The 14,366-nt window shown below is 48.1% G+C and overlaps 1 protein-coding gene across 10 annotated transcripts in view; it reads right to left on the bottom strand.

Moving 5' to 3' along the window:
* SMAD3 (SMAD family member 3) overlaps positions 1-14,366 on the bottom strand; it is a 227,017-nt gene that overhangs the window by 47,555 nt on the left and 165,096 nt on the right. For 2 of the 10 annotated variants that reach the window (XM_035258979.3, XM_035258982.3), the window contains exon 1: positions 13,291-13,370. The exons of 7 other annotated variants lie outside the window; for them this stretch is intronic. In XM_035258979.3, the coding sequence (XP_035114870.1) occupies positions 13,291-13,298 (8 nt within the window). In that variant the 5' untranslated portion in view covers positions 13,299-13,370. Of the gene's footprint in view, positions 1-2,634; positions 13,371-14,366 lie in introns of those variants that run through there. One more of the 10 variants, XM_035258978.3, reaches the window with a different exon arrangement.

Below are 14,366 nucleotides of genomic sequence, written 5' to 3'. Positions count from 1 at the left end.
CTGGAAAAAGTTCGTTTCAGGACCGTGGAGTTAAAGAGGTAACTTTACATGCAAGAAGTGCAGCCTCTGCAGGACACCCATCCCGGCCCCATACACATTCTGTGCTTTCCGAACCAAAGCTTTACAAGCTTATATAGCAGTTTCCATCCCAAGTGGCAACAAAGAATGGGTGTCCCTCATATTCTGGCATCTGTACCCTGAGGACAATTAAATGGCCAATTAGCATTCTTTTCTGTCTAAGGGTACAGACTTCCCATTATACTTAAACAAAAGGTTCTGATTCATTGGGGCAATTCACCTAAGACAGCAAAGAACCCCTATGGGCAGGAAGACAGGAATTCCACACAAGCAAGCAAGGGAGGACTTCAGATAAGCCAGGCCCGTGCTTACAATGTCAGGGTGGCAACAGCCCTCCTCGATTAAGCTGGCCTCATCAACTAAGTGGCTCTTGTCTGAAAGCTGCATCCCTAAAACAGCCACAATCAGGAACAAGGCAGGCTTCCAGGTGAGGCATCCTCCCATTGGGTCCTGCATACTTTCAACTCTCCCCGTCATCAGCCCACCCAGTGCCAGCTGATTCTGATGCAGACGGATGTTACCAGGCCTAATTTGCAGGTATAGAAACTCAAAATGCTGAACAGTCCCAAGTAGTGGAGGCAAATGTTACAGCCACAGCATCGGAACGTGGAGCCCCTGCACGCTTGGCCAGCAGCATACTGAGCTGAGGTGCAGCTGGGGACAGGGACCTCTGAGGTCCAATGATCTTCCAGCTCAAACAGTAACCCATGCTGTGGCTTTCTACTAAGAATGACCTCTCTCCATCTTCCCCTCCTCAAACTCTTACTGTCCCGCACTCTTCAGACTCATCATCATTTAGCACCAAAGGCCTGGTATGATGAGGTGACTTCTGTGTGTTTCTGACTTCCCTTCCCAACTGTGCCAGGGAGTCCACAAGGGAAGGAGACCCAGCTTAACTTTGCCTACATTCTGAATGGAGCAAGCATCGGGCTTGCAGGTCACGTGTGCTGCAAGCAGCACAGTACCTTTCCGAAGACGTAGGAAACAAGCAAAGATCTCAGGCTGCCCACCAGCCTTATGAACCCAACCAAGAAGTCAAGCCTCATAGCAAAGAAATCCACAGACACACATTACTGCCATGGGCCTGATACCAGAAATGTTCTTTAAGCAATCAGCTGGTCTTGAGGGGTACAATTAAAAACAGCAGGAGAATGACAGCCACAGGTGCCAGTCAGGCAAAAGCAACAGTGGGTAAGGGCAGGAAGCTAAAATGTTTTCAAATGAGGAAGCTCCTCTGCCCACTTGCCACACCGGGGAGACAGCGTCATCTGTGACTAAGGTTATAGGCAGGCATTAAATAAAGCAATATGCAGTAAATTTGCTCAACAAATATTTGTTAACTGGAGATTTTATCAGGATTGGCTTTAACAGAGGAGAAAGCAGCCACTGGGCACAGTGGCTCACGCCTGTAATCCCAGCACTTTGGGAGGCCAAGGCAGGGAGACCACCTAAGGGCAGGAGTTCAAGACCAGCCTGGCCAACACGGTGAAACCATGTCTCTACCAAAAATACATAAATTAGCTGGGCATGGTGGCAAGTGCCTGTAATCCCAGCTACTCCGGAGGCTGAGGCAGGAGAATCACTTGAACCTGGGAGGAGGAGGTTGCAGTGAGCCGAGATCACGCCACTGCACTCCAGCCTGGGTGACAAGAGTGAAACTTTGTCTTTAAGAAAAAAAAAAAAAAAAAAAAGGAGAAAGCATATGTGGGGCCACCCTGGAGAGGGGACTGGAGCCTGGCCGCTCATTAGATGACAGGAATGAGTGTGGTCCTCCCTCTGGCTGTGCTATTAACACGGGAGTCTTTAGGCATGGATTATCTCATTTAAGAAATGATGGGTTCAACGGATCTCTAGTGTCTCCTCACCTTCTAGCACCTTCTGGCATTCCAAATACCTGGGAAGAACACTAACTTGCAGGGGAAAGGGGCTTAAAGGTGTTCTGTGCCTACACTTCTCATTCCTTCTATACCTTTAGGCACCTAGGGCCTTGGAGAAAGCCTGAGTCATCAATAGCAGCTGAGGAAATAAGTAATCGAGAATGTGGACTACCAACAAAAACTCCTCTTCACTACTGTACACGGAGCAATGAACGGAGAGGATGAGGGAGAAAACTTCAGAACGTCGACTCTTTCTGCCGGTTGGAAGCAAACACAAAAACCAAAGCAGCCCCAAACCCGATGCCAACATCGACTCAACAGTGGCAGTCGTAGCTGTCATGTGGGATATAAAGGAATTAAATTGATTTCAAACAACTTCCCGAGAGAGGAGTTTGCTTTAAACCAGAAAGTTGAGGGAGGCTGCAGAATGACCTCAAAAGTCAGAGGTCTTGAAATGACTGAGACAGGTAGACGGATTCCAGGTGTGCTCACATCTGTGGCTGGTAGAACTGGACCTGGGGCCGGGGCGGCGGGAGGGTGGTATGCAAATGTGCTTTTGCAGTATATTCCAGCCTCAGAACCATAGGACTTTGGAGCTGGTGGGGGGCATTTCACCGTTACCTCCTTCCCCTCCCCAAACACATGAGGAAACAGGGGCCCAGGAGGAGATGGTATTTACCCAGGGATATTTCTGAGTGAGCTCCTGTGTTCTTCATTCATTCGTTCATTCATTCATTCTCTCTCTCTTTCTTTTTGAGATGGAGTTTTGCTCTTGTTGCCCAGGCTAGAATACAATGGCACAATCTTGGCTCACTGCAACCTCAGTCTCCCGGGTTCAAGTGATTCTCCTGCCTCAGCCTCCTAAGTAGGTGGCATTACAGGTGCCCACTACCATACCCAGAAAAGTTTTTGTATTTTTGGTAGAGACAGGCTTTCACCATGTTGGCCAGGCTGGTCTCGAACTCCTGACCTCAGGCGATCCACCCGCCTTGGCCTCCCAAAGTGCTGGGATTACAGGTGTGAGCCACCGCGCCCGGCCCTGTTTTGTTTTTCTCTACTCCAGGAATCCATGATCCCAAAACTATGGCCCCAAATGGAAAACTCAGCTGTCGGCGTAACTGAACAAAGCAGCTAACACCACAACAAAGGGCAGGAGCTTCCATCAAGAGCAGAAAGAACAGAGTGGGTTCTGTGGAGGAGCGGCTGTGCCTGGCATCTCCCACCATACAGGTACCCAGCTGTCGGGGCCATGCTCCACTCTAGCCTGTCTTTCAAGTCAGCCCGGCTGTCAAGCCTGGGCCCAACTCCTGGCTCTGTAAACAGTTCTGGCGCTCGCTCTCTCTTCCCTCCTCCACTCTCAGAACTCCACACACCACGGGGGCCTAGATTGTTTGGTAACAATGGCGGGGAACGTTAAACAAGGGAAGTGAATCACTGAATTCTCAAACAGGCTCCGAGGAGGGAGCAAAGAAGGGTGGGAGGGTCCCCTGGCAGGGCCTGGCGGGGTGCAGGGGAATCTTTGGAGGCTGCTCTCTTCTCACCCCACCCAAGGACACCCTTCCAACTCTGCCTGGCTGTGACCAGGTAGCAGCTTCATATGTCAGGCCCCATCTAGCTCCTGAATCACCCCTCTCCCCCCGCTACTTCCGAGTTTCCCTGGTGTTCTCTGCTCCTTAGATTAAGAGGGGGAGATGGAGAAAAAGCCCTTCTTCTCTAACATTGACGCAGCTTTGTCCCCATACCCCTTAAAAAGTCTGAACCTGGGCGGGGCGCGGTGGCTCACTCCTGTAATACCAGCACTTTGGGAGGCCAAGGCAGGGGGATCACCTGAGGTCAGCAGTTTGAGATCACCCTGACCAACATGTAGAAAATACAAAACTATAAAAAATTAGCTGGGCGTGGTGGCACATGCCCATAATCCCTGCTACTCAGGAGGCTGAGGCAGGAGAATGACTTGAACCTGGGAGGCGGACATTGTGGTGAGCCAAGATCGCACCACTGCACTCCAGCCTGGGCAACAGGAGCAAAACTCCATCTCAAAAAAAAAAAAAAATTCTGAACCTGAAGAGGCGACTACTGGCTCTAACAGGGAAAAGGCTCATTCTTCTCTCCCTGCTCAGAGCATCAACTACTTAAATGGAGATGTTCTCAAAGGAAAATACAAAGCACAGTGCCTCTGTATGACCTGAGATTCCGTCTAAGTGTCTGAGAAGTCCCTCCCTGTCCCCGCCCCCAAAAACACACCCCTAAGTCTGCACGCCCACTCAACCCTGGTGCCATGGGACAGCCCCTCCTGTCTCCACACTACCCGCTCCAGGCTGTACCTCCAGTGACAGCTGCCCTGCTCGCATGCCCTGAGCTTATCACCTTCCAAGTCTGGTCTCTGCCAGGCTGTCACGTTTTATTCAAATGATGTGTAGGCATACTCTCTGCTGCTCCAAAGAGCACTTCATCACTCAGCCTGTATATATTACAGGCCTACTATGTGCAAGGCACTTGGTGAGTACCTCTGTCTTAACTTCCTTTGCAAGAGATCAAGATTAATGGCTCAATCTAGGCAACATTTAAGATTCTACGTGCAAGATGAACAGGGCTGGGGCACCCCCCTGTACATGTCAATGTACCCTAAGTTTGCTTTATCAGCTCTCTTTCCACAACTAGCTTTTTCTCATCTACATCACCCTCATTAAGGAGGTGACACTGACCAGTTGCTTCCTAGAAGCAAGTTTTACAGAAAGCACTTTAGTGCTTCCATATTTAAATACTTTATTTACCATATTTAAATACTTAATCCTGCAGGACAGGGCCTCATCTTCCAAAAGAAGACAGTGAAGCTCAGAGAGGTTAGGAGTGTTTCACAAGGTCACCCAGCAGGCAGGAAAGCAGAGCTGAACTCTGAACTCTAACCATAAAAGCCCAGCTTCTTCCCACTGTGTCAAGCTGTTGTCCTGCATGCCCCAGCTGTCTTGCAGGGGGACACGGTGGAAACAGCAAGAGACTGGAAATTGGAACCTGGATTTGAACTCTGGCTCCTCTCCTTACCACCTGGGCCACCTCAGGCCAAGTGCCCCATCTCCGGGGGCCAATCTCCTCACTGGTATAAAGGGGCCATGTGGGAAGACAGTCTAGTGGTTCACGTATAGATTGCACATGAAGGCCCTTCATAAATCGAGAAGTGCTACCCTGACATACAGTGTCATCCATCACCTTTTATTCACGAACCAGAAAATCCTGCCCGATGATGTTGCTGAATTCCACTCCTGCATTTTTTTTTCTTTATTTGAGACGGAGTTTTGCTCTTGTTGCCTAGGCTGGAGTGCAATGGTGTGATCTCAGCTCACCGCAACCTCTGCCTCCAGGGTTCAAGTGATTATCCTGCCTCATCCAGCCTCCTAAGTAACTGGCATTACAGACACCCACCACCACACCCGGCTAATTTTGAATTTTTGGTAGAGATGGGTTTCTCCATGTTGATCAGGCTGGTCTCTAACGCCTGACCTTGTGATCCACCTGCCTCGGCCTCCCAAAGTGCTGGGATTAGAGGCGTGAGCCACCATGCCCGGCCCCAACTCCTGAATTTTAATGTTATTCCTAGAACAAGCTGGTGCAAGGTAGGAGACTAAGATGTGAGAACATTCTAGAAACATCATCTGGGAGAATTATTTTGTCTTTCTTTTATTTATTTATTTATTTAACGGCACAGCATGCTGTAGCGCAGGATGAGACATGAACAATCTCTTTCCCAGGCCTATCAAATTTTGCCAAGCCTTCTTGAAACTCCCATCCTCAAGGATTATGAAAATGAAGGTCTAAAGCAGTGCCCGAGTTTCCCAAGTCCCAGCTCTGCTACGAGCGCCTATTCCTGAGTCACTCCTGCTTGCTGAACCTCAGCTTGCTCATCTATAAAATGGGCAGACTAGACCAGGTATTTCCAAGGTCCCTTTTCTGACAGTCTTTGACTATTAATCAGAGGCTTATTGGTTTTTCTTACACACAGTAGGAAGACTTATTTCAGGAGAACTTGACTGAACTATGGACAAGGAAAAGGGGGTACATTTTCAGCTCCCCAGTAACACACTCCACTCCGGCTCTCCTGCTGGGGAAGAAATTCCCATGGCAAACCCCGCCCCCACAACCTCGCTAACCCCACCCCCACAGCCTCCCTGTGCGCCTGGCTTTGTGAGGATGAGGGAATCCAGGAGGCTGACTTCCCGCCTGCACTCCAGCCCCCATCACTCAATCCTCTGAGCAGGAATCAGAGAACCACAGCAACCACAGCTCAGATTCCAGCCCCATGCCTGGCTGTGAAAGACCAAGGGCGTGGAAGGCATATCTGATATCTGCTGTGACATTGTGCAAAATTGGAAATTTGCATCAGGCCGTAAGCCTGTGGAAAGCAAGACCTCAATGTTTTTGCAAAGCCAGCATAACAGCCATCTTTGTGTCTAAAAACACGGCACCTCTATCCCATGTAGGATGTGGTGCACTAGTGAACTACTGATAGACCCTCCTGAACACATCAACCACTGGCCAGGACAGGAACCCCTTCTGTGCCCTACAAGCACCATCCAGCCTGGCACAGAGCAAACACAGCTGATGCTAAATATTACACTCACTGATTTAACTCAATTACACGAATATTGGGGCCAAATGAATTATAAACAAATTTCTTTCAAAGCACATTTTCAAAAATAAACTACTTCAGGAGAAACTTTTAAAATGAAAATAAATAATCCCTGAAGATCAGCACCCCTTGCTTAATATCCATACAATGAAATATTACCCAGCCATAAAGAGTCACTATGAAACATGCAAAAAGATGCATGAATCTGAAAATATGCTATGTAAAAACAATCAGACAAAAGTAACGCATGGAGTAGGATTCCATTTATATAAAATGTTAGGAAATGCAAACTAATGAATAATAACAAAGGTCAGTGGATGTCTGGGGATGCGGGCAGCGGGCAGCGGGAAACGGGATGGTGAAATTGTGAAGAGGCACGAGGAAAGCTTGAGGAGTGACGGACATGTTCGTTGTCCTGACTGTGGTGATAGTTTCATGGGTATATATGAATATCAAACTCCTCAAATTGTACACCTGAAATATGTGCCATTTATTTCATATCAATTATACCTCGATACAAATGTTTAAAAAAAAAAAAAAAAAAGCCAGGCGCCATGGCTCACAGCTGTAATCCTAACACTTTGGGAGGCTGAGGCAGGCAGATCACGAGGTCAGGAGTTCAAGACCAGTCTAGCCAACATAGTGAAACCCCATCTCTACTAAAAATACAAAAAAATCAGCTGGGTGTGGTGGTGTGCACCTGTAATTCCAGCTACTTGGGAGGCTGACGTAGGAGAATCGCATGAACCCGGGAGGTGGAGGTTGCAGTGAGCCAAAATCATGCCACTGCACTCCATCCTAGGTGACAGTGCGAGACTCTGTCTCAAAAAAACAAAAGGCACGGTAGCTCACACCTATAATCCCAGCACTTTGGGAGGTCGAGGTGGGCGGATCACTTGAGGCCAGGAGTTCAACACCAGCCTGGCCAACATGGTAAAACCTCGTCTCTACTAAAAAGACAAAAATGAGCCAGACATGGTGGTGCCTGCCTGTAGTCCCAGCTACTCAGGAGGCTGAGGCAGGAGGATCTCTTGAACCTGGAAGGCGGAGGTTCCAGTGAGCTGAGATCAAGCCAGTATACTCCCGCCTGGGCTACAGAGTGAGACTCTGCTGCAAAACAAACAAGTCAAATTCTGATGGAAACGGGGATTTAAAAATGCAACGAAGTAAGCAGAAGCCTAGACACGTTTTGCTCCAATAGACTGTGTCAAAGGCGTCTAGTTTTGCTCATTGCATGACAAACTCTAAATACTGAAACATTAATAAGCTGCCTTAATATGTTCTAGTACAGTGTGGCAAATATGTCCACTAGAGATTTCACTGAAAAGGTAGTTATGGCATATCTGCCACTTTAGTATTTCCGCTATTTAGTTCTTTGTGCAAAAAATCATACAGATCCATTACTGCATGACTTGAAAAATCCCATCCTGGCTGATGTGCTCATAACAACTATTCGTCAGTGAAAAGCCTCAACAGGCAAAGCATCCCAAGGTGGGTCACCACATTTCAAGCTGGCATTAGAGAATCACCGGGCTGGTGCAGAGAGAGCTGGCTCTGGCCTGGCCTGGAATGATTCATTGAGCAAAAGGACATGCCAGAGAAAATGAGGAGGATGTTCCAACCCAGGAGTGAGCCGACGGGTATGCAGGCGCTGGAGTCGTCTCCGGCGCATGGGTGCATGCCCCTGTACTCCAGCTCTACATGGGGTACTCACCAGATGCCCTACAGGGCCCTTTTCACAAACATCACAAGCCTACTTTGCCAGCTCTTTCCCCCTTGAAATGTTCAGATCACTGTAGCTCCACTGTTATTTAGCACAGTGGTTTCTGAATGTCTTATGATGCCAGCAGCCTCGGCAGTTACCAGGCCTCTGGACGCCTCTAGTCTAGCCTGTCATTCCAAAACAAACCAGATGTCCATTCTCTGTCTATCCAGAAGCCTGAGAATTGGGGGTGGGGTACAGATCAGGGGACATCGTTGGAAAACCTCTTATCTAGGACATTGAGCAGAAAAAAGCACTTAACACACTTAAGACTGACCCTCGGGGAGAAACAAAGGTGGAAGAAGCAATAACAAGGTGAAAAATAGAGTTTCACCATTCCTGAAGGACATGCTTTCCAACCCGTTGGTGATTTGTCCTCAGAAGTTCTGCAGAAAGACCTCATTTATTGCCAACAAAGCCCCGGGGTCGAGTGTTTCTAGCACAATTCCACGCTAACCATGGAGGCTCAGTAAATGTTCACAGATGGTGATGAATTCCTACTTCTGGCCAAGTGTACAGGAAAAAAAAAAAACCCTAGCTATTAAACATTTGAACACTGACAGTCTTAGAAACAATGGGGCGGGCGGGGGGGAGATGCACAAAAGAATGAATATACCAAAAGGAAATTAAAATCTAACCGTTTAGGAAGGAGGGTGAAAGAAGAGTGGATGACAGCCGAGCTGGTCCAGGCCCCACATCCTCACTGCCTAGCTATGTGGCCTTGAGCAGAATACTCAAGCTCTCTTGGACATTTGTTGACTGAACCAGCCTGTGAGGGGTGTGTGATTTACCCTAATTTAAAATTCAGAGAGCAGGAGAACGGAAGACACAAAGGACACCTCACAGTGTCACAGAAGCCTCCATTCCTCCATACCACCCCACCTCATCCCCAGGCAAACTGAGTCTGCCTCAATTTAGAGTTTACATTTATTTTTGGGGGGCACTCGACCTCAGCTCCAATTCTGCTGCCAGAGGTTAGCCACGAACCAGAGTAGGTTTAAGACTCAGGAGGTTTAATGGGTGTTCAGGGAGCGGCCTCCAGGTATCAGACTTTCCAGGTAATGAAAACCAGCTTACAGGTCATCCAGTCCAACAACCACAGGATACAGAGCTCTGTTAGAAAGTTCTGCCATGTCTGGAGCTGAATGCAATCTGTCCTGTGATTTTTGCTTCCTGGTCCTGGTATAGCCTTCAGGGACTTTGCCAGAGCAGGGTCCCTGGCTGGGCTCTCTCTGTTCTAGCTTTCCTCTGATGAAGACTGTCTCATCCTGGGCACTACTGCTGGGTTAAGCTGAAATACAATGAACCCTGCAGGGTCTGAGAATCGAACCCAGGCCTTTCCCCCACAATCCCCCACTGGACATTCCTCCCACTCTGTCCACCTTGGCTACAATCTCAGGGACAAGCATGGAGCCATGACTGTGCAGGGCAGAAAGAGTCCACCAGCATGAGGAAGACACAGCTCATCCCAAAATGTTGACTAGAAAACACGGCACAACACAGATAGTACTTTGAACATAACAGGTGCTCAATGAATATTTACTGTGCAAATAAATGATGAACGGGAGCCAGATCAAGCTCCTCTTTCCACTTCCCCACCTCACTTGTGGTCAGCCCAGGCAACTTCCCTAAGAAACTTCCCGTGGCCGGAACTGGGAGACCCAGAAAACAGCCGTCAATTAATGGGTCTGGGCTGGAGGTCAAAAACAGACAGCTGTCCACTGCCCACAGATGTTGTACTTGGCCTGCATAGTGTTTTTAAAATTTTTAAATGGTTGCCAACTTTTCAAAGCGCAGAGATTTTGTATGTAAATCTCGATTTTTGGGTTCTCTTGAAAGAACTCAGAAGATCTGGCAACACGATGACGTTGTCTGATGCTGAGTTGCCAACGCCCCCTTTAGAACACAAATGAACCCCGAATGCTGCTCTCCTTCCTTACACCAGGCCCCATTTCCCGCACTCTGACTGTCCCTGTGAACACCTCAGCTTGCAACCCTAGCCTAAGCTTCCAAAGGGGAAGGCTTCACTCCTTCCAAATCAAAACAGAACTCGAGGAGACTGGAGCCTGCGCTTTGGAGCATAACCACAAACCCCCGTTTGTTCGGGACAGCTGGGTTCACATGTGTTGACCTGGTGTCATTATTAATGGCATTCCCTTTCGCTCTCACTGTCCCATCAGGCTGCCTCGAGCCTCCGTCAGCTCCAGACCCACCTGTCATATCAAGGATTCTGCACCCAGAGCCCTCAGAAGGTCATCTGCTCTCTCCAGTTTCTCAGCCTGGAGATTTCAGACTTCCTCCTGGTAGGGGTTACTCTGCAGCATGCTGCTTAGGTAGGCAGAAGTACAGAGAGAACAGTAGACTACCGAGAAGTGAGAAGAAAGGAGAGTCAGAGAAGCCTCCATTCAACTCTGCCTCCTGGGTACCATTTCTTTTGCCTGAAACCAAAGTGAGAACTAAGCTATCGCCACTCCATTTTCAGTGGGGACTAGGAAAGGAGAGAGAAGGGGGCTTTCACGGTGAGACGAGATACTCATCAATCTGCACTTCGTCTCTTCCAGAATCCCCTGCCCTGTTGAATCAAATGCATTCACTTATCAAGCACAGCTTCCATCAAACACATTCACTTCTCTTTCTTTCTTCTGTTCTTTTTTCAGACAGAGTTTCACGCTTGCTGCCCAGGCTAGAGTGCAACGGCACCATCTCAGCTCACTGCAACTTCTGCCTCTCAGAGTCAAGCGATTCTCCTGCCTCAGCCTCCCAAGTAGCTGGGATTACAGGTGTTTGCCACCACACCCAGCTAACTTTGTTTTTTTGTTTTTTTTTTTAATAGAGTGGGGTTTCACTATGTTGGTCAGGCTGGTCTCGAGTTCCTTACCCTAAGTGATCCACCCGCCTCAGCTTCCCAAAGTGCTGGGATTATAGGCATGAGCCACTGCGCCCAACCTAAACACATTCACTTTTTTGTGTGTGTGTGTGTGTCTTCGCTCTATCGCTCAGGCTGAAGTGTAGTAGTACCATCTTGGCTCACTGCAACCTCTGCCTCTGGGGTTCAAGCAATTCTGCCTCAGCCTCCTGAGTAGCTGGGACTACAGGCTCCTGCCACCACACCCGGCTACTTTTTACATTTTTAGTAAAGATAGGGTCTCGCCATAATGGCCAGGCTGGTCTCGAACTCCTGACCTCGTGATTCACCCACCTCAGCCTCCCAAAGTGATTACAGGCATGAACCACCACACCCAACCTAAACACATTCCCAGCTTCCACCCATGCCTGCTCCATACCTGGTGACAGCAGATACGCCAATCTGATTGAAGTTGGTCAGGGTAAAAATAATAATTCTAGAGTACCGAACATTTTGTATCAGTTAACATCTTCCAGGGCCTTTTAACATAGCTGGAATCGTACGTGGCTTTGGAGGGGATGCTTGTAGGAGGCATAGGCATGGAAAGAAAAGCAGGTGATGCAAGCTGCTTTCCATAGCAAAACCTAGCACCTAGCCGGGACCCACCAGAGCAGCTACAGCCTTAAGTACACCTTAATTCCAGCCACGGTCACTAGGGAAGTTTTGTTTAACCTTAAAATCAAAGTATTCCCTTCCCAAACTTTAAAGGGTTAAAGGCTAGGGAAGAAATGATTTCACTGAGGGAGGAGGGATGCAGAAGTTTCCCCTCCCCCTACTAAAAATTCTGGCAAGAACAGACACAGTGGGGAAAAGCAAGCTGGGAAACCCAATACTGCCGTCTTGACACTTTATAGGAAAACCTGACTTAACGAGATATCACAGGACACCTGAGGTTTATTTTTTTCCCCCCTAATGTGAGCAAAGAGAAGAAATCTAGTTCTTAAAATCCTCAAGATCCATGTAAAGTTAAATCTCAAACCCCCTTCTTTTCCACAGCGAGCACAGCACACAATCATCTCTGCCGGCCAGAATCTGTTTTTAAGTTTCCTTTGGTAGCTGCCTCAGATACGCCCAAGCCTGTTTTATTGGGCAGCGGAGAGCTAATATAAGGCACAATCTGTGTCTAAATGCATTTCCGACACTTCAGTCTCTCAAAGGTAATTTTGCAAATAGGGACAGTGAAGGGCTTTAGCTTTGAAGTAGGCTGGGAATCGGCTACAGTTGCTTAAACACTGATCAAATTCCACTAAAAGGGTAAAGAGAAAGCACATTCAAAGAAATTATATTTCGCATCTTCCCCAATCAAGTCAACCAGCTGCTCTGGAGGGTTAATGGGATGGGGTTTTCACATCCTCCAGGGAGGGGAGGGGGTGAAGGGTATTTATACATTCTCAGTTGGACTTTTTGGTTAGAGCTGCTCTTATTGATCTAGACAGACACAAATTCTGATGCCTGCCATGGCTTGTCTATACAAATAGCCATGTGAAAACAGTCACAGGTCTAATTGAAGGAGACAGCAAGAAATCAAAGAAAGAAAGAAGGAACAAAACGCCCAGACCCACAGAGCAGCGTTCCAGCTGCCCAGAGAGGCTGAGCAGGGGCTTTTCCTGGTAAGGGGAGATGGATGGTTACCTACACAGATGAATTCAGTTCCACTGGGTTCAGCTGTCCTAGGGAACTGCTCAGTACAGCGATGATTGGAAAGGAACAAATAGCTCCCCTCCCGACACTATGGAACCCTCTTCCACAGATGCACTGCAACGGCAGGCAAGCTCGGTCCTGGTGCCGGGGGTGGGGGAGAAGCAGGGTCCCAGGACCCAGAACCCACAGAAGGCCCTGAGCGACGCCTCTGCTTCACCCACACAGTGGGTTTCCTACAGTGACTTCCTGACATCCTAGTCCATATCCCCACCCAGAGAAAGAGAAACTCAGAAAAACTCTGATAGATCTCTGGCCAGCAACCCTGTGGATGGGTTCAACTCAACCCTGAAATGAGTTCGAGAAGAAGAAAAGACAAGTTCCTGTCCCCTCACGGGTCTCCTACCTCCCCATCCACCGTTCTTTCTGGTGTACCAGAGCTGCTCCTTCTCACGTTTGCCTAGGGTGCAGGCAAGACGTGTGTGTGAAGTTGGGAGGTCACAGGGCCTGGAGGGAGGGACTCTGATCACAAGGACAATACAACCCTCCCCAGAAGTCTGAATCCTAGTACCTCCTATTTTCCCTGTGGCTCACAGGGGCCCTGGCAACACCCACACAGAGAAATCCAAAGGGAGTATATGACTTTGCAAGCTTGTTTCAAATTCTTCAAGAAAGCAGCAAGACATTTTGACCTGCCATTCTGACCCCATGGGCCTTCTGACCAGATTACCAGGGAAAATTCGACTTGAGACAAATGATCCACCCCCAAAAACGCTGCTGATCAACAAAGCTAAAATTACCTAAAACATTTGTTGAAAATAATAAACAAACTGAAAAAGCACACTTCTTGCAACATTTAAAAACTGACCCTGGAAAAAAAAAAATCAAACCTCACAGAAAAAGGCTTCAAAATAAAACTGAAAGCAGCTGAAACTGCAGACCATGAAAGTCACTAACCAAGAACTGATGAAAGAATCCAACAACTCAGACAGACACGCAGGAGGTTCCCAGGACGGGAGGGAAACGATGCCGAAGCTACAGTGGGTACTAACAGCGGATGAGCAAACACAAACAGAACCAAATTTCGTGGGGGAACGCACTTGGGAAAACAGTGCTCCTAATGAAAATAATTTCAGTTTGAAAAAGCAAAAAGGAAGCTCGTAGGAAGGAGCAGTTTCATATTGGCACACGGAAAATGACAGGGGTAGGAAACTGACTTGCAGTGCTCAGATCACCTGGTTTAGGTGTTTATCTCTGTGAATAGGAACATCTACTGGTTAAAAAAAAAAAAGACAAAACAAAAAAACGCCCGTTCTTTTTCAGAAAAGTTGCCAAAAGTCAAGCCTAGGCAAAAGCCACAAATCCAGGCTGGTCTGTCCTGCACTTCCCAGCTTCCTTGAAGGAACCAGGACTCCTCTACTGAGCACTTGTTACCTTGCCTGGGTCAGCACCAGACACCAGAAAGAGGTCAGACCCCAGCAA

This window comes from Callithrix jacchus, chromosome 8, assembly GCF_049354715.1.
Source record: "Callithrix jacchus isolate 240 chromosome 8, calJac240_pri, whole genome shotgun sequence".
Lineage (NCBI taxonomy): Eukaryota > Metazoa > Chordata > Mammalia > Primates > Cebidae > Callithrix > Callithrix jacchus.
This window is presented reverse-complemented; position numbering and strand designations above follow the sequence as displayed.